This window comes from Notechis scutatus, chromosome 8 (assembly GCF_049901735.1).
Source record: "Notechis scutatus isolate UNSWTSFEM ecotype Mainland chromosome 8, rNotScu1.2, whole genome shotgun sequence".
In the NCBI taxonomy this organism is placed as follows: Eukaryota; Metazoa; Chordata; class Lepidosauria; order Squamata; family Elapidae; genus Notechis; species Notechis scutatus.
The window spans coordinates 14,698,352-14,713,189 of NC_142016.1; the positions used below are offsets into that span (position 1 = coordinate 14,698,352).

General features: G+C 42.3%; 1 protein-coding gene across 4 annotated transcripts in view; it reads left to right on the forward strand.

Annotated features, from left to right (window-relative positions):
- The window catches only part of PTPRU (protein tyrosine phosphatase receptor type U), a 397,711-nt gene that overhangs the window by 143,197 nt on the left and 239,676 nt on the right, over positions 1 to 14,838 (forward strand). For all 4 annotated transcript variants that reach the window (XM_087970795.1, XM_087970796.1, XM_026679426.2 and 1 more), the window contains exon 2: positions 11,332 to 11,460. In XM_087970795.1, the coding sequence (XP_087826921.1) occupies positions 11,332 to 11,460 (129 nt within the window). The remainder of the gene's footprint in view (positions 1 to 11,331; positions 11,461 to 14,838) is intronic.

Below are 14,838 nucleotides of genomic sequence, written 5' to 3' on the forward strand. Positions count from 1 at the left end.
GCATATTTATTTGTGTGCACCTGTATGTGTTTGTAGAGTATTTGCTGCATGAAATGGCACAGCTGGGCTACTGGGTGTTGGCTGTTTATGGGAAGAGAGCTTGATGGATTGGTAATAGCATCGCTGAATGATTCTGAGGTTGAACTCCAAAATTTTTCCCCTTTGTCAATTCCTTAGGTACCCCTTTCTCCCTCGTTCCGCCACGCACAAGTTCCTGTTAAAAGAGCTTTTTTTTTTTTTTTTTAAAGGAATGATACTTTTTGGAGAATAGATGATTTTACTCTCCCCTCGATCTAGTTTATTTTTCTTGCAGCTTCACAAGGAAGCAGAACTGTCTCAGGTTCTTCGCTTCTCTGTAGGGAATGTGCAGATAATCCTTGATTTGCAAATCTTTGTTTAGCGATCGTTCAAAGTTGCAACGTTTGAAGTTTTCACAACAGTGGTGATTATGCTACCGGTTTGGACCGGTTTGGCCGAACTGGTAGTAAAAAAAAACCCGACAATCCTCTGAGAGGAGGAAAGAAAATCCTTCATCAGCTGAGAGGAAAAAGAAGAGAAAGGCACAGGATCAGCCTTCCCACGCGCTCCTGCACTTTTCTCTTTATCCTCTCAGCTGATTGGCGCTTCAGGTCTCAGCTGGTGTGTGGAAAGTTGCACGCTGGCATTAGGCAAAGCATGCCCACCAAGCCACGCCCACCAAGCCACACCCACCAAGCCACACCCACCAAACTGGTGGTAAAACAATTTGAATCCCACCACTGTTTCACAACCATTGAAGCATCCCCATGATCATGTGATCAGAATTTGGATGCTTGGCAACTGGCATGTACTTATGACTGTTGCAATGTCTGGGGTCATGTGATGACCGTTTTCTGACAAGCAAACTCAATAGAGAAGTCAAGATTCACTTAACCACCGTATTCCTATCTTAACAACTGCAGTGATTTACTTTAAAGTCTGTGTCAAGAAAGATCATAAAATAGGGCAAAACTCACTTAAGAACGGTCTGGCTTAGCAAGGGAAATTTGGGGGTTCAACTACGGTCATAAGTCAAGTACTACAGGCTGTGCCTTGTGGAAGATATGTATCCCAGCCTCTCTTTTTCTTCAGGGTCTTCTAAAGAAGTCTAGGTATTATTTGCTCATTCTCTGGCATATTTTAAGAGCTCCAAGCAACTTAGCACATCTGGATGATAAGTCTCAAAATCTCTTTTAACAGATGTTTTTTAAACTGCTCTGGAGTTTTATTATCTGTATTTCTCTTATTCAGGGAGAATTGTACAGTTTTACACCCACGACATCACAATACAGTTGGGATATTTCTTTGGAGGCCAACCCGACTCCCTGATCCATTTCACTTAATTTGGTAATTTTTCTTAATAAAGAAAAAGAGGCATGTGAAGCTACCAGGTTAAAAAAGCAAAGCATCAGCCTATAAGTTTCTGTTAATACTTCTACTGTCAAGTCTTTCAAACTTGGCAACTTTTAGGATAGGCGGACTTCAACTCCCACAATTCCACAGCTAGCATGGGGAAATCCACCCACCTTAAAGTTGCCAGATTTGAAAAAGTTTGCTATAATGGGTCCTCTTGACTTTCTTAAAAAAATAAAATAAACATGGAAGTTGGCTAGCTGCAGCCCAAATATTTATTTGAAAAGCAGGTTCACTTGCCCAGGAAAAGAACAAAAGATGAATTGAAGCTCAAGTGGTGAAGAGATGCAGGGAAGCTAAAGGATTGGCATGGAGCAACCTCATCAATTGGCCTTCCTTGGGAAAGAGCTTTATAAATTCCCACCCTGGCAGCCATTTGGTCAGTGTTCCTTCAAGTTGTACAGATTGACCCTTAATTGAATCCTTGCTCTCCTCTAACGATCTTGGATTGATTGAGATCATTCAAAACTATAGTCTTGGTGCCCAATGGAAATATTGGCCAACTCTTTTGTCTACATAAGTTCAAATTTTAGTTTTTAGAGGTTGGCATCCTATACTCCTTTTCCTGAGGATAATCCACACTGAATCCACCACAGCCTTTCCCCCCCTATATGTAACAATGGGAACTTACTAATTAATCAGTGGAACAGCTTTCCATCAGAAGTTGTAGGCGTTTCATCACTGGAGGTTTCTAAGACTGGACAGCCACCTATCTGAAATGGCATAGGGTCTCTTGATTGAGCAGAGGGTTGGACTAGAAGACTTCCAAGGTCTCTACTAACTCTATTCTGATTGATGATTGATTGATTATTGTTAGCTTGCATGCTTATTTAGTTACAGATCTCACTCAACATAATGGAACTTCCAAGTAAGTATGTGGGTTTATGTTGTTAATTTTAGCTTCCCTTAATATTTGGCATTCACGTCTAATGCATTTTTGTTATTTCATGGGCTTAGAGGCCTTTGAGATTTGCATATGAGCCCTAACTATGTTTACATAAGACGGAGTTCTAGTTTAATAGGCTTATTCAGACAGATTTGCTTTAAGCTGCATTTTGATAGCAATTTCCACCAACTATTGCAACAATTTTGTTTGGGGCTGGATATCAGATGTCAGTGTCGGATGGCCTGCCCAAACTGGTGTCCTTTCCCATCCTTCATTTGTTTCTGAATCCATAGAAGCTAACAAACAATTTACATCCAATGCCAGCTTGGATATTTGGCCTCATTTATACTACTTAGCAGGACTGTGCAAAGTATTTGAAAGGGCTGTTCTGAATGTGTGTTGTACAAAGTAGTGTTTAGAAAGCAATGATTACCCCCCCCCCCATATAAGCTTAAGTGGAGCTTCTTCAAAGAAATGCTTGTCCTATTGGTCCAGGGTTTGTTGGCCTTGAGTGGCACCTGTCCTCTGCCAATCAAAAACCCCAACCTAGGTAACAAGGGGAGAGAGAGAGAGAGAGAGAGAGATGAGAAAGGAGGAAAAGACTGAATCAAATGGAAGAACAAGGAAGAGTGTGAAAAAGAAAGGTTTGCATACAGAATAAGGAGAAAGCAAAGGAATCATTTTCTGGTGAAAAAAATATGTTGACTCATAATTTATACTGTGGTGAATCCATGACTAGGTTTACACACACAGCCACCATTTCTCAACTGTGATTTTATAAACATAAATCTAGGTTCAAGCAACTTGCTAAGTCATAAATCGTGGTATCTATACTACAGTAGAACCACTTCATTCAACACGCTAACCCAAAACCAAATAAACCACATCATTTTTATTTATAGATTTTGTTTAGGTAGTTTGGTCTAAGTCAGAGGTGTCAAACTGACTGGCATCCCTGAAGATGCTCCACTGTGGCGGCATCATGTGTCATATTGGGACTCCCCCCCCTTCGCTAAAACGGGCATGGCCAGCGAGTGACGCATCCGCCCGCAAGCCAGGAATTTGACAGCCCTGGTCTAAGGAGTTAAGGCATCAAACTAGAAAGCAGGAGACTGTAAGTTCAAGTCCCACCTTAGCCGTGAAAGCTGGCTGGGTGTCTTTGGACTAGTCACTCTCTCTCAGCCCAACTCACCTCACAGGGTTGCCATTGTTGTGGGGAAAATCAGTGAAGGAAGGTGTGTTGGATATGTTTGCTGCCTTAAGTAATTTGGAAAAACAATAAAGGTGAGATACAAATAAATAAGTATATAAATAAATAATTGGTCCTTTGTCACTAACACAGTGACTCCAATGAACGGAAACAATGTAGGCTGTCTAGCGATATATAGGGGCGGGGCAGACAGAGTGATTCATTGTGTGTTCTTACTTTGAAGGAAGCAAGAATACACAATGTTCTTCAACGTTGTTGAATCAACATCCTTCAACAGAACTTACTGTTCAGCGAGTGTGCTTCGGCAGACCATCCAAACGCGGTTTAGATTTGCATGACATTTACAATTGATGACTGGAGATTTTTTCTTCTCCTGCGCTTTTGATGGATGATGGCTGTTCCTTCCGTCACGGTCCTGCTGTTCCTGCATGCCATGCCTCCTCCCCAGTGCCAATCGTTTTGCTGTGCTTACTGTTGTTTTGATTTCTAATGTCTTAACAATGTCTAGTGTGATGGACCTCCTGTAGGGAAAATGTGAATTTGGGAAGAAGAGGAAAGCTCTTTCTTTTTGCTCTAATTTGCTTCGACAGCACTGATTTCTTTCCATTCTTTTAGGCAGCGAGGCCTGGCGCCGTGAAAATGGTTGTTGAAATTGCAGAAGGAGGCAAGGAATAGTAATAGCAATAGTATTTAGACTTATATACTGCTTTACAGCCCTCTCTAAGCAGTTTACAGCATCAGCCCCTTGCCCACAGCAATCTGGGTCCTCATTTTACCCACCTCAACCTTGAGCCGGTGAGAATTGAACTGCGGAACTGCTCGCAGCAGTCGGTCAAAAATAGCCTGCAGTACTGCTTTCTAACCACTGCACCACCACAGTTCAATAGTGGAGGGCTCCTTCATTTTTAAGTATTTGAAAGAGTGAGTAAACACTATTTATAATATTTAGACACCAGCTGAATGCACCTGGGCCACTGCAAATATGGATTTCTCTGATTCTTACTCTGAAACTGGCTTCCTTGGAGAGCTGAACATAAATTTCTGCAGTGGTTTTTTTTTTTTTTTCACTTAGCTGGTGCTCCAAAGATCGGTTGCATTTTTTTCTTGTCAATTTTCACTCCGAGTAGAAGAATGTAGAATGGAATATTCCTTATTGGCCAAGTGTGATTGGACATACAAGGAATTTGTCTCTGGTGCATAAGCTTTCAGTATATGTACAAACAACGAAGTAATATAATCATAAGGCATTAATAGTAGAAGGTAGAAGGAAAGATGAGAAGGATCGTAGTAATACAGCCATGCTACATGGGTAAATATGCTTAGACATAAAGACAGTACTATGAGAATTAGGTGTACAGCAGAGTGATGGCCCGATGGACACAAACTCCTTGTGTCTAAATGTCTATGGAGATTCTCAGTCATCCAGGTCATGGTTCAGGGGTGCGATCCGACCAGTGTAACTACCGGTTCAGTGATTTACATTTTGCGCATGAGCCCCAGCCAAACATACCTGCACTGTGCATGTGCGCACATCCCAGCTGATTTTCAGCCCATCTGAGGCAATTTCGCCCTTCTGGGGGCTTGAGGGAAGCCTCTATAGCCTCAGGAGGCTGAAAAATGGGCCTTCCGGAAATACCAGAAGTGCCTGTTTTCAGCCTCCAGAGGGCCTCTGGAGCCCGAGGGAGACCATTTTCACCCTTCCAGAGGCTCGAGAGAATCCTCTGTAGCCTCAGGAGGCCAAAAAAACAGGACTTCTGGAAATACAGGAAGTGCCAAAACAAGCCCATTTTCAGCCTCCAGAGGCTCCCCAAGGCGTCCTCCAAGGGCGGGGGTGTTGTGTGTGCATGCACGGGTGGGGGGCAGGACACATTGCATTGTGGGTGCCAGCACATGTGCACTTTCGGCACACCACAACAAAAAGGTTTGCCATCACTGACTTAGGCCTACCTAGATCTCTTTTTAAAGTTGCCATGCCGTCCCATAAAAAGAGCACCCATATTTTAAGTGTCCCACTTCTGTTTTTTCCCTTTCTGAAATCATACAAGCACGATGACTACATACCTGGATTTATTTATCCATTTTTTCCTCTTATCTATTTTTGAACAACGTATCATTTGGTCTGAAAAAATAATGCAGTTGTATAAAAGTTGTTGCCTTTTTGTAGCTTTTTGTAGGTTTGAATAAAGGCATTAATTATCCTGTCATATTTTTTCTTAATAATAATCTACAAAGCTGCTGTAAACATTTTATTAATAGACCAGTTCACTGTGTTTTCTTCCACCACTGCTTTTTTTTTTTCCAATTGCAAAACTGTGCATCATCAAGTTCTCCGGCAATTTTAAACTCCATGAAAAACAAAATAGAGTCGCGAAATATTGCTAAGCCGGGCATTGTTTGATTGGTAGAACTCCAAAGAAAACAGCCTTTTGTTATATCTTCTCCATTTATTGAGAAGGTCTTATTTTGAGAAGAAATTCTGAACAATAAACCCAACAACATCTTTTAGTGCTCAGGCTGTATCGTTAATGCTAGGATTACTTTGAATGTAGGGGACACTGTATAGAATGATTTTCTAATGATTTAAACCTTAATCGAAAAGTGGTGTTTTTTTTCCCCCCTGGTAAGAATAAAAATCTTTTGATTGCCTGGATTTGACTGCCAGCCATTTCTTCACAGTTTTGAATCAGTGGAATAAATACTTGGAAACGTCTGTTAAGTTTCCTAAACTACACTGATAAATAATATTTCAGTACAAAGACTTTCGCACTTTCTTTGTATTCGCACGCAAATTTTGTGAGTGGTGGGGTTTACACGGATGGCAGGGAAATTTCTGTTTCACGAATGAAGGCAAATATAGGTAGTCCTCAGCTTACGACCACAACTGAGCCCAAAATTTATGTTGCAAAGCAAGACAGTTGAATGAGTTTTGCCCCATTTTGTGACCATTCTTGTCAGAGTTATTAAATGAATCACTGCAGTTGTTAGGTTGGTAACATGGTTGCTAAGTGTGGCTTCCCCATTAACTTTGCTTGCCAGAAGGTCACAAAAAGGGGATTACACCATCCTGGGGATACTTGTTGTGGTTAGCCAGCAGCAGGTGTGGATGGATGAGGAGAGCGAGGACTCAGATGAGGGGCCAGGACCATTAGGGGGTGGACTGCTGCATTCAGAGATTGTGGGGGCTGGCAGCAGCGATGAGGTTCCCGAGGAGCCTGTGCCAAGTGCGCGTGCGTGCAGAATTGCTCGCAGAAAAGAGCAGCTGGAAAAACACGGGCAACTTGGGAGTAAGACTGCAAGGTAATGGCCCCTCCTTCAAGAAGATAAAAACCAGCTGTGAATCGGATGTTCTTTACAGGAAGCAAAGACGTTTTGAAACTCAGCCTCGTGGACATTGCAGTATCTTAAGTTGGTATTTGAAGACTCTTGTGTTGTAAAATATTTCTTATCTGTTATTCTTGGCAGCCTCACACAGTTTTGATGAGGCTTGTGCTTATCAAAGTTAATTAGTTTACAGCAGCCTTTTAACCAGGGATTCATAATAATCAATAAAAGGTTTCTGTTCCCTTTGGTTCGTGTTTGTTTTGTTGGAAAAGGGTTTGGGTCAGAACAATATTGTAACTGTCATAAATGAGAGTCAGTTCCCAAAGCATCTGAATTTTTGCTCTCATGACCATGGGGAGGCTGCAATGGTCATAAGTGTGAAAAATGGTCATAAGTCACTTTTTCCGGTGCCGTTGTGACCTTGTACAGTCACTAAATGAACCGTTGTAAGTCAAGGACTACCTGTATAATAGGATAATATTGCAGGATGCAATCTGGGACTGGAGGTTTAGTCTTCCAAGCTTTTGTGCTGGATTCCATCCTCAGGGAATTTTTCCCTCAGCAGAGAAAGTGAGATTTCAGTCTGAATAAACTCGAGCTGAAATTCTCCCTTTATTTCCGTAGATTGTACGGCTTGTGAGTGTACTAGGAGGTCTTACTGAGTTTGCATTTCTCAATTTATTCACTCCTATTTTCCTGTCATAACTGTGAAAAATCAGGGGCATACACAGGATTTCACACTTAGTGCTTTGTCCTCAAAATCCTTCCGATAAGCGTAAAATGCAAGGAGAGACAAAAAAGGGTAAAAGGATTTGTGGACAAAGAAACATCTTAATTTACTTATTCCAGTTTACATTGTTTTCTCCAGATCAGCTTCCTCTGTTCTGCAGGTGGATGGATTTGAAAGCTCTGGATTTTTAAGCCAATGCCATGCTTGCTGAAAAAAATTCTAGGCGTTTGAAGTCTATCTTTCTGGACAGAAGCACAAAACGAGGAAGGCTGGTTAATACAGAACGAAGGCAAATACACGTGAACCAGGATAATGTTGCAGTGGGCATGGCCAGCTTGACGTCACTCGTGTCAGGGGTGCCTGTGGGGGCCCGAGTGCCAGCGAAAATGGGCTCCCAATCTTCTATTTTGGCTGGGATGGCCTCATGCAACCCTCCCAAACGTGCCCCCCCCCAAGCTCCATTTTTGTTGGTAGAGGGTTACAGGAGCCTGTCCCAGCCAAAAACGGAGATTGGGAGCCCATTTTCGCTGGTAGAGGCATTGCGGGCTGGTCCTTCGATGTTTCCAAGGTGGCCCCCATGGGCCAATCTAAGCACCCCACGGACCGGATCCTTCCCACGGGTCTTGAGTTTGACACCCCTGAGCTAAAGAGAAGTTCCCTCAGGATGAGCTCCAGCATGGGTCCAAAAGTTCGGAAGGAAGACAAAACCTCCAGACCAGTGATTGACCCAGATTGGATCCTGTTATTAAAGATGTTTGTCTTAGCTACCTTTGTATATGTTAGCTTAGGTCAGTGATTGGAAATCTTTTTGTTGTGGTGTGCTGAAAATGCGCGTGTGCCAGCATCCACAATGCAATGCACCCCGTCCCCCTGCAGATGCACGCGCTACACCCCTGCCATGCCTCCTTACCTGCACTGTGCATGCGTGCGCTTCCCAGCTGATTTTCTGCCTGTTTGTGGTTGTTTTTGCCCTCCCGGAGGTTCGAGGGAAGTCTAGACTATTTTTGAATATGTTTTATCTCCAACTGAGAATTATTGAACAGTGGGGCCAAGTTGGAGGCATTAAAGGACATTTATTTACGTTGTGGATTTTGTTACGTTTGTGTTACATTCCGGGTCATCACAGTTGCTGTGTCCCCAAGGCTATGGGATCCTTTTTTGTGACCTTCTGGCAAGCAAAGTCAATGGGGAAGCCATCGATCACGGAGCCACCGGGTTACTAACTTATCGATTGGAGCAATTCACTTAACAACTGTGGCAAGAACGGTCGTATAATGGAGCAGAGCTCCCTTAACAAATGTCTGACTTAACCACAGGAATGTTGTGCTCCATTGTGGTTGTAAGTCAAGGAGCACCATGTATTACATGGAGAAAAAAGCCAAGAGGCTGCCAAGGAAAATATTAGGGAAAGATCAAAGATGCTCCATGAAGGATGGATTCTCTAACCCTACAGTTAGCTTGTTTCTTCTATCTATCCATTCGACTTCTCAACTGCTCTCTGATTGCAGTTCTTTTGGGAGCTTTTTAAGAAAGTGGAATGCAGACATCTTTATAGCCATTCACTGTAATCAACAAAACCTTCTTTTTGTAGAGAAAAACTTAAACACTGTACTTAGAGGTTGGGTGGTGAATGAGGAAAATGTGGCTTGGTGTTAATGCTTTGTAGCCTAGCTTCTCATATCTGGCCAACAAATGTAAGATATCTCTATATCTAGAGGATGTTGCAATGCCTCATCGCAACTGTAGAGTATCTGCGATATCTACATACAGGTAGTCCTTGACTCACAACACTTCGTTTAATGACCGTCCAGAGTTACAATTTCACTGGAAAAAGTGACTTATGACTGTTTTTTCTTGCTTAATGACCATTGCGGCATAGTCACATGATCAAAATTCAGAGAGGGGGGGGTGTCTTCTGATCCTCTTTTGCGACCTCCTGACAAGCAAAGTCAATGAGGAAGCCTGTTAACCCTGTTGCTAACTTAACAATTCCAGTGATTCTCTTAACAACTGTGGCAAGAAAGGTCATAAAATGGAGCAGAACTCAGTTAACACTGATCTCGCTTAGCAACAGAACTCTGGGGCTCCATTGTGGTTGTAAGTCGAGGATTACCTGTATTCCTTTTTCTACCATGTTGGTTCTGCCGGGGGAAGATACGAGAAGATATTTTGTGAGCATTCAATACTTCTCATCCATGTTTACTGGCAAAAGGTTCCCGTACCTTCCTTTTTAGAATCCTGCTTCAGTGTTAAATGCAAACGTTGATAATACTTTCCCCATGATTGGATTCCTATCTAGGATGAATTACTTACAGCATTTGTTTTCTACTCTAGAAGAACTTAATTATAGATTAATGCAGCTTGGGAAGTGGCAAGATGTTTTCTCTGTCAAGCCTCAAATAGATCTTCTAGGATATTTGGGTCCAACTTACTTTACCATTCATTTTTCACATTTATTGTTTTTAGGCCAACCTTTAGCAAGGTTGCCATGGTGAGGCATGATCAACATAGTAAACGATCAGTAGAAAGTATTTAAATACATTGAGTCAAACAAAATAGTAGCTTTCAAAAGCCCGTGGTGCAATCTTAGCAAACTAATAAAATTGTCCTTTGATTGGCTCTACATTGGAAGCACCTAGTTAATAAGAAAGTATTAATCTGGGTCTAAGTAATAATAACCTAAATAATGAAAGTAAGAAGAAGCAATCTAATAACTTCTTTGAAAAAGGTACATTGTATATGGATCCAAACAATAAGCCTTTTCCCCCCATTTATGGCTTATCCAGTAGTAAGAAAATTCAGAGAACTTCTAGAAGGCAATGAGATCCACTAGAAATATTCTACAATATTTTAGGTAATGGTAAAGGTTCCCCTCGCACATATGTGCTAGTTGTTTCTGGATCTAGGGGGTGGTGCTCATCTCCGTTACAAAGCCGAAGAGCCAGTGCTGTCCAAAGACGTCTCCGTGGTCGTGGCTGGCATGACTAAACGCTGAAGGTGCATGGAACGTTCTTGCCTTTCCACCAAAATGGTCCCTATTTTTCTACTTGCATTTTTATGTGCTTTTGAACTGCTAGGTTGCTAGAAGCTGGGACAAGTAACGGGAGCTCGCTCTGTGACGCGGCACTAGGGTTTCGAACCGCTGAACTGCCTACCTTTCTGATCGACAAGCTTAGCGTCTTAGCCATTGAGCCACCTCATCAATACTTTACATTGATATAAAAGAGTGTATATGCCCCAGGTATTGACACCTGCTAAATTTATTTCAAAAACTGAAAACCTATTATTATAATAGCCTCAAGAATGTCTATCCAATCATAAGTATCTTAGAAACATGAGTGTGTATTTTTTAAGATTAGTTTGTTCTGCTGTTAAAGGTAATTCCATCAAGAAAGTCTCCCAATATTTAGTGAAATTCTTTACGTGTTTTGAAACTTTGCAACTTTCTGATTGTTGAATCATGGTTACCGTGAACCAATAACTTGGAGATTGTATGTAGATGGACTGTTTGAGAATCTTCCGGGAATGCTCTAATTTTGTTTGGTATTTTTTAATGATCAAAATCTACAATCCCCCTTGTTAAATGCAATGGTTCTTTGAAAGTGTGATGAAGAAATTTCAGCTGCAGAAATGTCTATAATTTATACACGCTTGGTTATTTTTCTGTATTCTGTTAGGAATGCATTTTCTGTATGTTTCTCAGGGTTAAGATGCTGTTCTTCATCTTGACATGTCTCTGAATTTCTTTCATAGCTGGCTGCACATTTGAAGAAGACGGGGACCTAAATCAGTGTGAATACAGCCAAAGTGTTGAAGATGACTTTGAGTGGGAACTGATCCGAAGCTACCTTCTTCCCCGTTTGACCTCTGATCTTCCTCATGGTAAGTCTGCATTTTAATTTAGGGCAGTATACACTGATAATGAAGGAGGCACCACGTAACACTATGTGTTAATCATGCTGTGTCAGGAACAGTACGTCTAATGTTATAATAGGAGCTCTAGTGGTGCAGGGGTTAAAATGCAGTACTGCAGGCTAACTCTGCCCTCAACCTGGAGTTCAATCCTGATGGGGCTCATGGTTGGCTCAGCCTTCATCTTTCTGAGGTCGGTAAAGTGAGGACCCAGATTGTTGGGGGCAATGTGCTAGCATTGTAAACTGCTCAGAAAGTATATAAGTCTAAGTACTATTGCTATGTGGGAACGATCTTGGGAGACAAAGCAACAAGACACGGCCAAGGGAACAATTAGATAAAAGGTAGCTTACCCCTGAGCAGGAATGTGGAAGGAGCAAGAGTCCCAGAAGTAACCCTAGTATTTGTGCGATAGAAGGGAAGAGAAGAGAGAAGTACTTTCAGACTTGCAAGATTCTTTTACTCTAACCTTACAATAAAGGAGAATTAATTCATCTAGTCATGTTTTCTGATGGTGTATTTTGTAAGGTTGACAGTAAGAATGTATCACGGGTCAGCAACTGTGCCTATTTTGCATGCATTGTCATTCCCAAAGGCACACTTGGTAGTTTTCTTGATGGCATTTTCTTGAAATGTGCAATTCTCTATTGGAAGGTATCTTTTATTTGAGTTTCATTGACAGCTGAGGACATTTCTTTCTTGACATTTGTCTTGATTTTTGTTTATTTTGTCTATTTAGGACCAGTGTTGGCTTCTGTGTTTATTTACTATTTCTTTTTTTCTTACATTTTTTTAAAAAAATAAGTATTGGTTACTGTTCTTTTAATATTCGGCCTTGTTCAAAAAGTGAAGCGGTACCAGAAAGGGGCAATACATGGCTGATTTTGCTGGGCTCAGAAACTAAGCATAATCATAGGTCAAGCATGATCCAGATCCAAGCATGAGGACCCAAATTGTTGGGGGAAATATGTGACTCTGTAAACTGCTTAGAGACTGCTGTAAAGCACTGTAAAGCTGTATATAAGTCTAAGTGCTATTGTAATTGCTATTGCTATCCATACTTTGTTAAAAAAATCATCAAAGATGCAAGCCTAGGCTAGATTGGAAAGTCAAAATACATCCAAGAAAAAAGTCATGCCCCTGTTGGAGTCTGAATCCGAGGAGGAAGATGAACAGCGGACAGGGAGTGGGAGTATGGCTCCGTTGGCTGTGGAAGAAACTGGGGAAGGGTAAAGTCCAGCTGGGCAGAGCAGGGGAGAGGTACAACAAAAGAGAAGGAGTTCAGAGGAAGACCCAGGCCAACCCCCTCCTCATCCTAGGGCACGCAGGGAGGAACAGAGAAGAGAGCAATGTGGGTTGCATGGCTTATGGGGGAGGGAAGGGCCCTGATTCCCTTCATTAGCCACAGCTGGGAAGAGAGTTTAAAAGAGATGCATGCTGAGTGCGGCAGCTGCTGGGAGCAAACGTTTATCTTGTGTTGACTTGGTTATCTGTGTTCCTCCCAACCGTGTTGAGTTACTGTCGTGCCTTCACATCTGGAATTCCTTCTCTTGCCCTGCCGGGCTAATTACCTCATCTTGCCTTGATTGGACTTATAGTTACAGTTTTTGTTGACACGTTTTGCACTCTCTGCAGCCAAGGCTGTTCCTGGGAGAGTTTTTCCCCAGCCAGAAGGTAACCAGGACATTGGGGGCAAAGTTGAAGCTAATAAAAGGACTCCTACTGATTATCTGACTGTGTTGCCTTTGTGCCACGCCCCAGGTCATCACAAAGAAGTTAGTTGCAACCACTTCCAAAGAGCCAGTGTGGTGTAGAGATTAAGGTGTTCAGGTAGGACTGGGTGGCTTTGAGCCAATTGCTGTATTCCAAAATACAGGGGAAGGGTAAAGTCCGGCTGGGCAGAGCAGGGGAGAGATTCAATTTTCAAAAGAGAAGGAGTTCAGAGGAAGACCCAGGCCAACCCCCTCTTCATCCTAGGGCATGCAGGGAGGAACGGAGAAGAGAGCAATGTGAGTTGCATGGCTTATGGGGGAGGAAAGGGCCCTGATTCCCTTCATTAGCCACAACCTATTTTACATGGCTGTAATTGATGAAAGCTGAAGACCGGAGTGCTATGTAGGCCACCTTACATAGAATGAAAGATGGCATGAACAAACAAACAAGAAAGCTTCCACAAAATCACCAGGAGCTTGATTCAAAGGAGAGTCCAAACTAACGGGGTATATTAAGTCTTCAGATGAGTGCCTCTAATCTATGCAGAGTCTGTCTGCAACTAGATTTTTTGCTTTCCTGCCTAAATATTTTTCGGAAGCTGGAAACCATTTATTCAGCCTTGAATGAAATTTAATGGGAGTCATTCCATTTTTCAGTCTTTTTGTGAACTGGAAACTCGGTGTAACGAAAGGCAGAATTGATAGGCCCGAATTGTACTTATGGTAGAAGTTGGCAAGGACTTTCACAGCTTATGAAGTGAGAAAATTTGTAAGCCAGCTGATGGACCGGCTTTAATTTTGCTCCAGTTGTCCATGCCGTAATAACTGACTATTTAGACTGCTGCAATGCATTTATGTGGGATTGGTGCCAAAGGCAATTGGTAAATTTCATTTAATCCAGAGGGGGATACGTGACTACCTCATGCCAGTGCTTTACAGTGAAGGGCCCTGAAAAATCAAGCACAGTTGTTGCTGTGTTCACACATAACATTAAACCAGCATATTTTAGTCCTGTCTTTGTTGCAGAAGCCATACTGTCCTGGTTTACACAGTGGAAAGTTGCACTAATTTAATTTGCATTGCATATGATTTCATTTCATTTTTTCTCCCAGCACAGTATGTAAACCCAGCTAACCTAACTATGGACCATGCCCTACAGGAGAACATGACTTGCCAAGCTTAAAAATGATTACAAATCCTGATTTGGTGTTAATAGCTGTTGTGGTTAGCCGGCAGCAGGGGCGGACGGCTGAGGAGAGCGAGGACTCAGATGAGGGGCCAGGACCATTGGGGAGTGGACTGCTGCCTTCAAAGATTGCGGGGGCTGGCAGCAGTGATGAGGAGGTTCCCGAGGAGCCTGTGCCAAGTGCGCGTGTACTCAGGATTGCTCACAGGAAAGAGCAGCTACAACAGCATGGGCGACTCGGGAGTAAGGCTGCAAGGTAATGGCCCCTCCTTCAAGATAAAAGCCAGCTGTGAAACGAACGTACTTTGCAGAAGGCAAAGACATTTTGAAATTCCAGCCTCGTGGACATTCCAGTAACCCGAGTTTGTATTTGAAGATTCTTATTTTGCAAATTATTTCTTGTCTGTTATCTTTTGGCAAGTCTTGCACAGTTTGGCAAGGTTTGTGCTT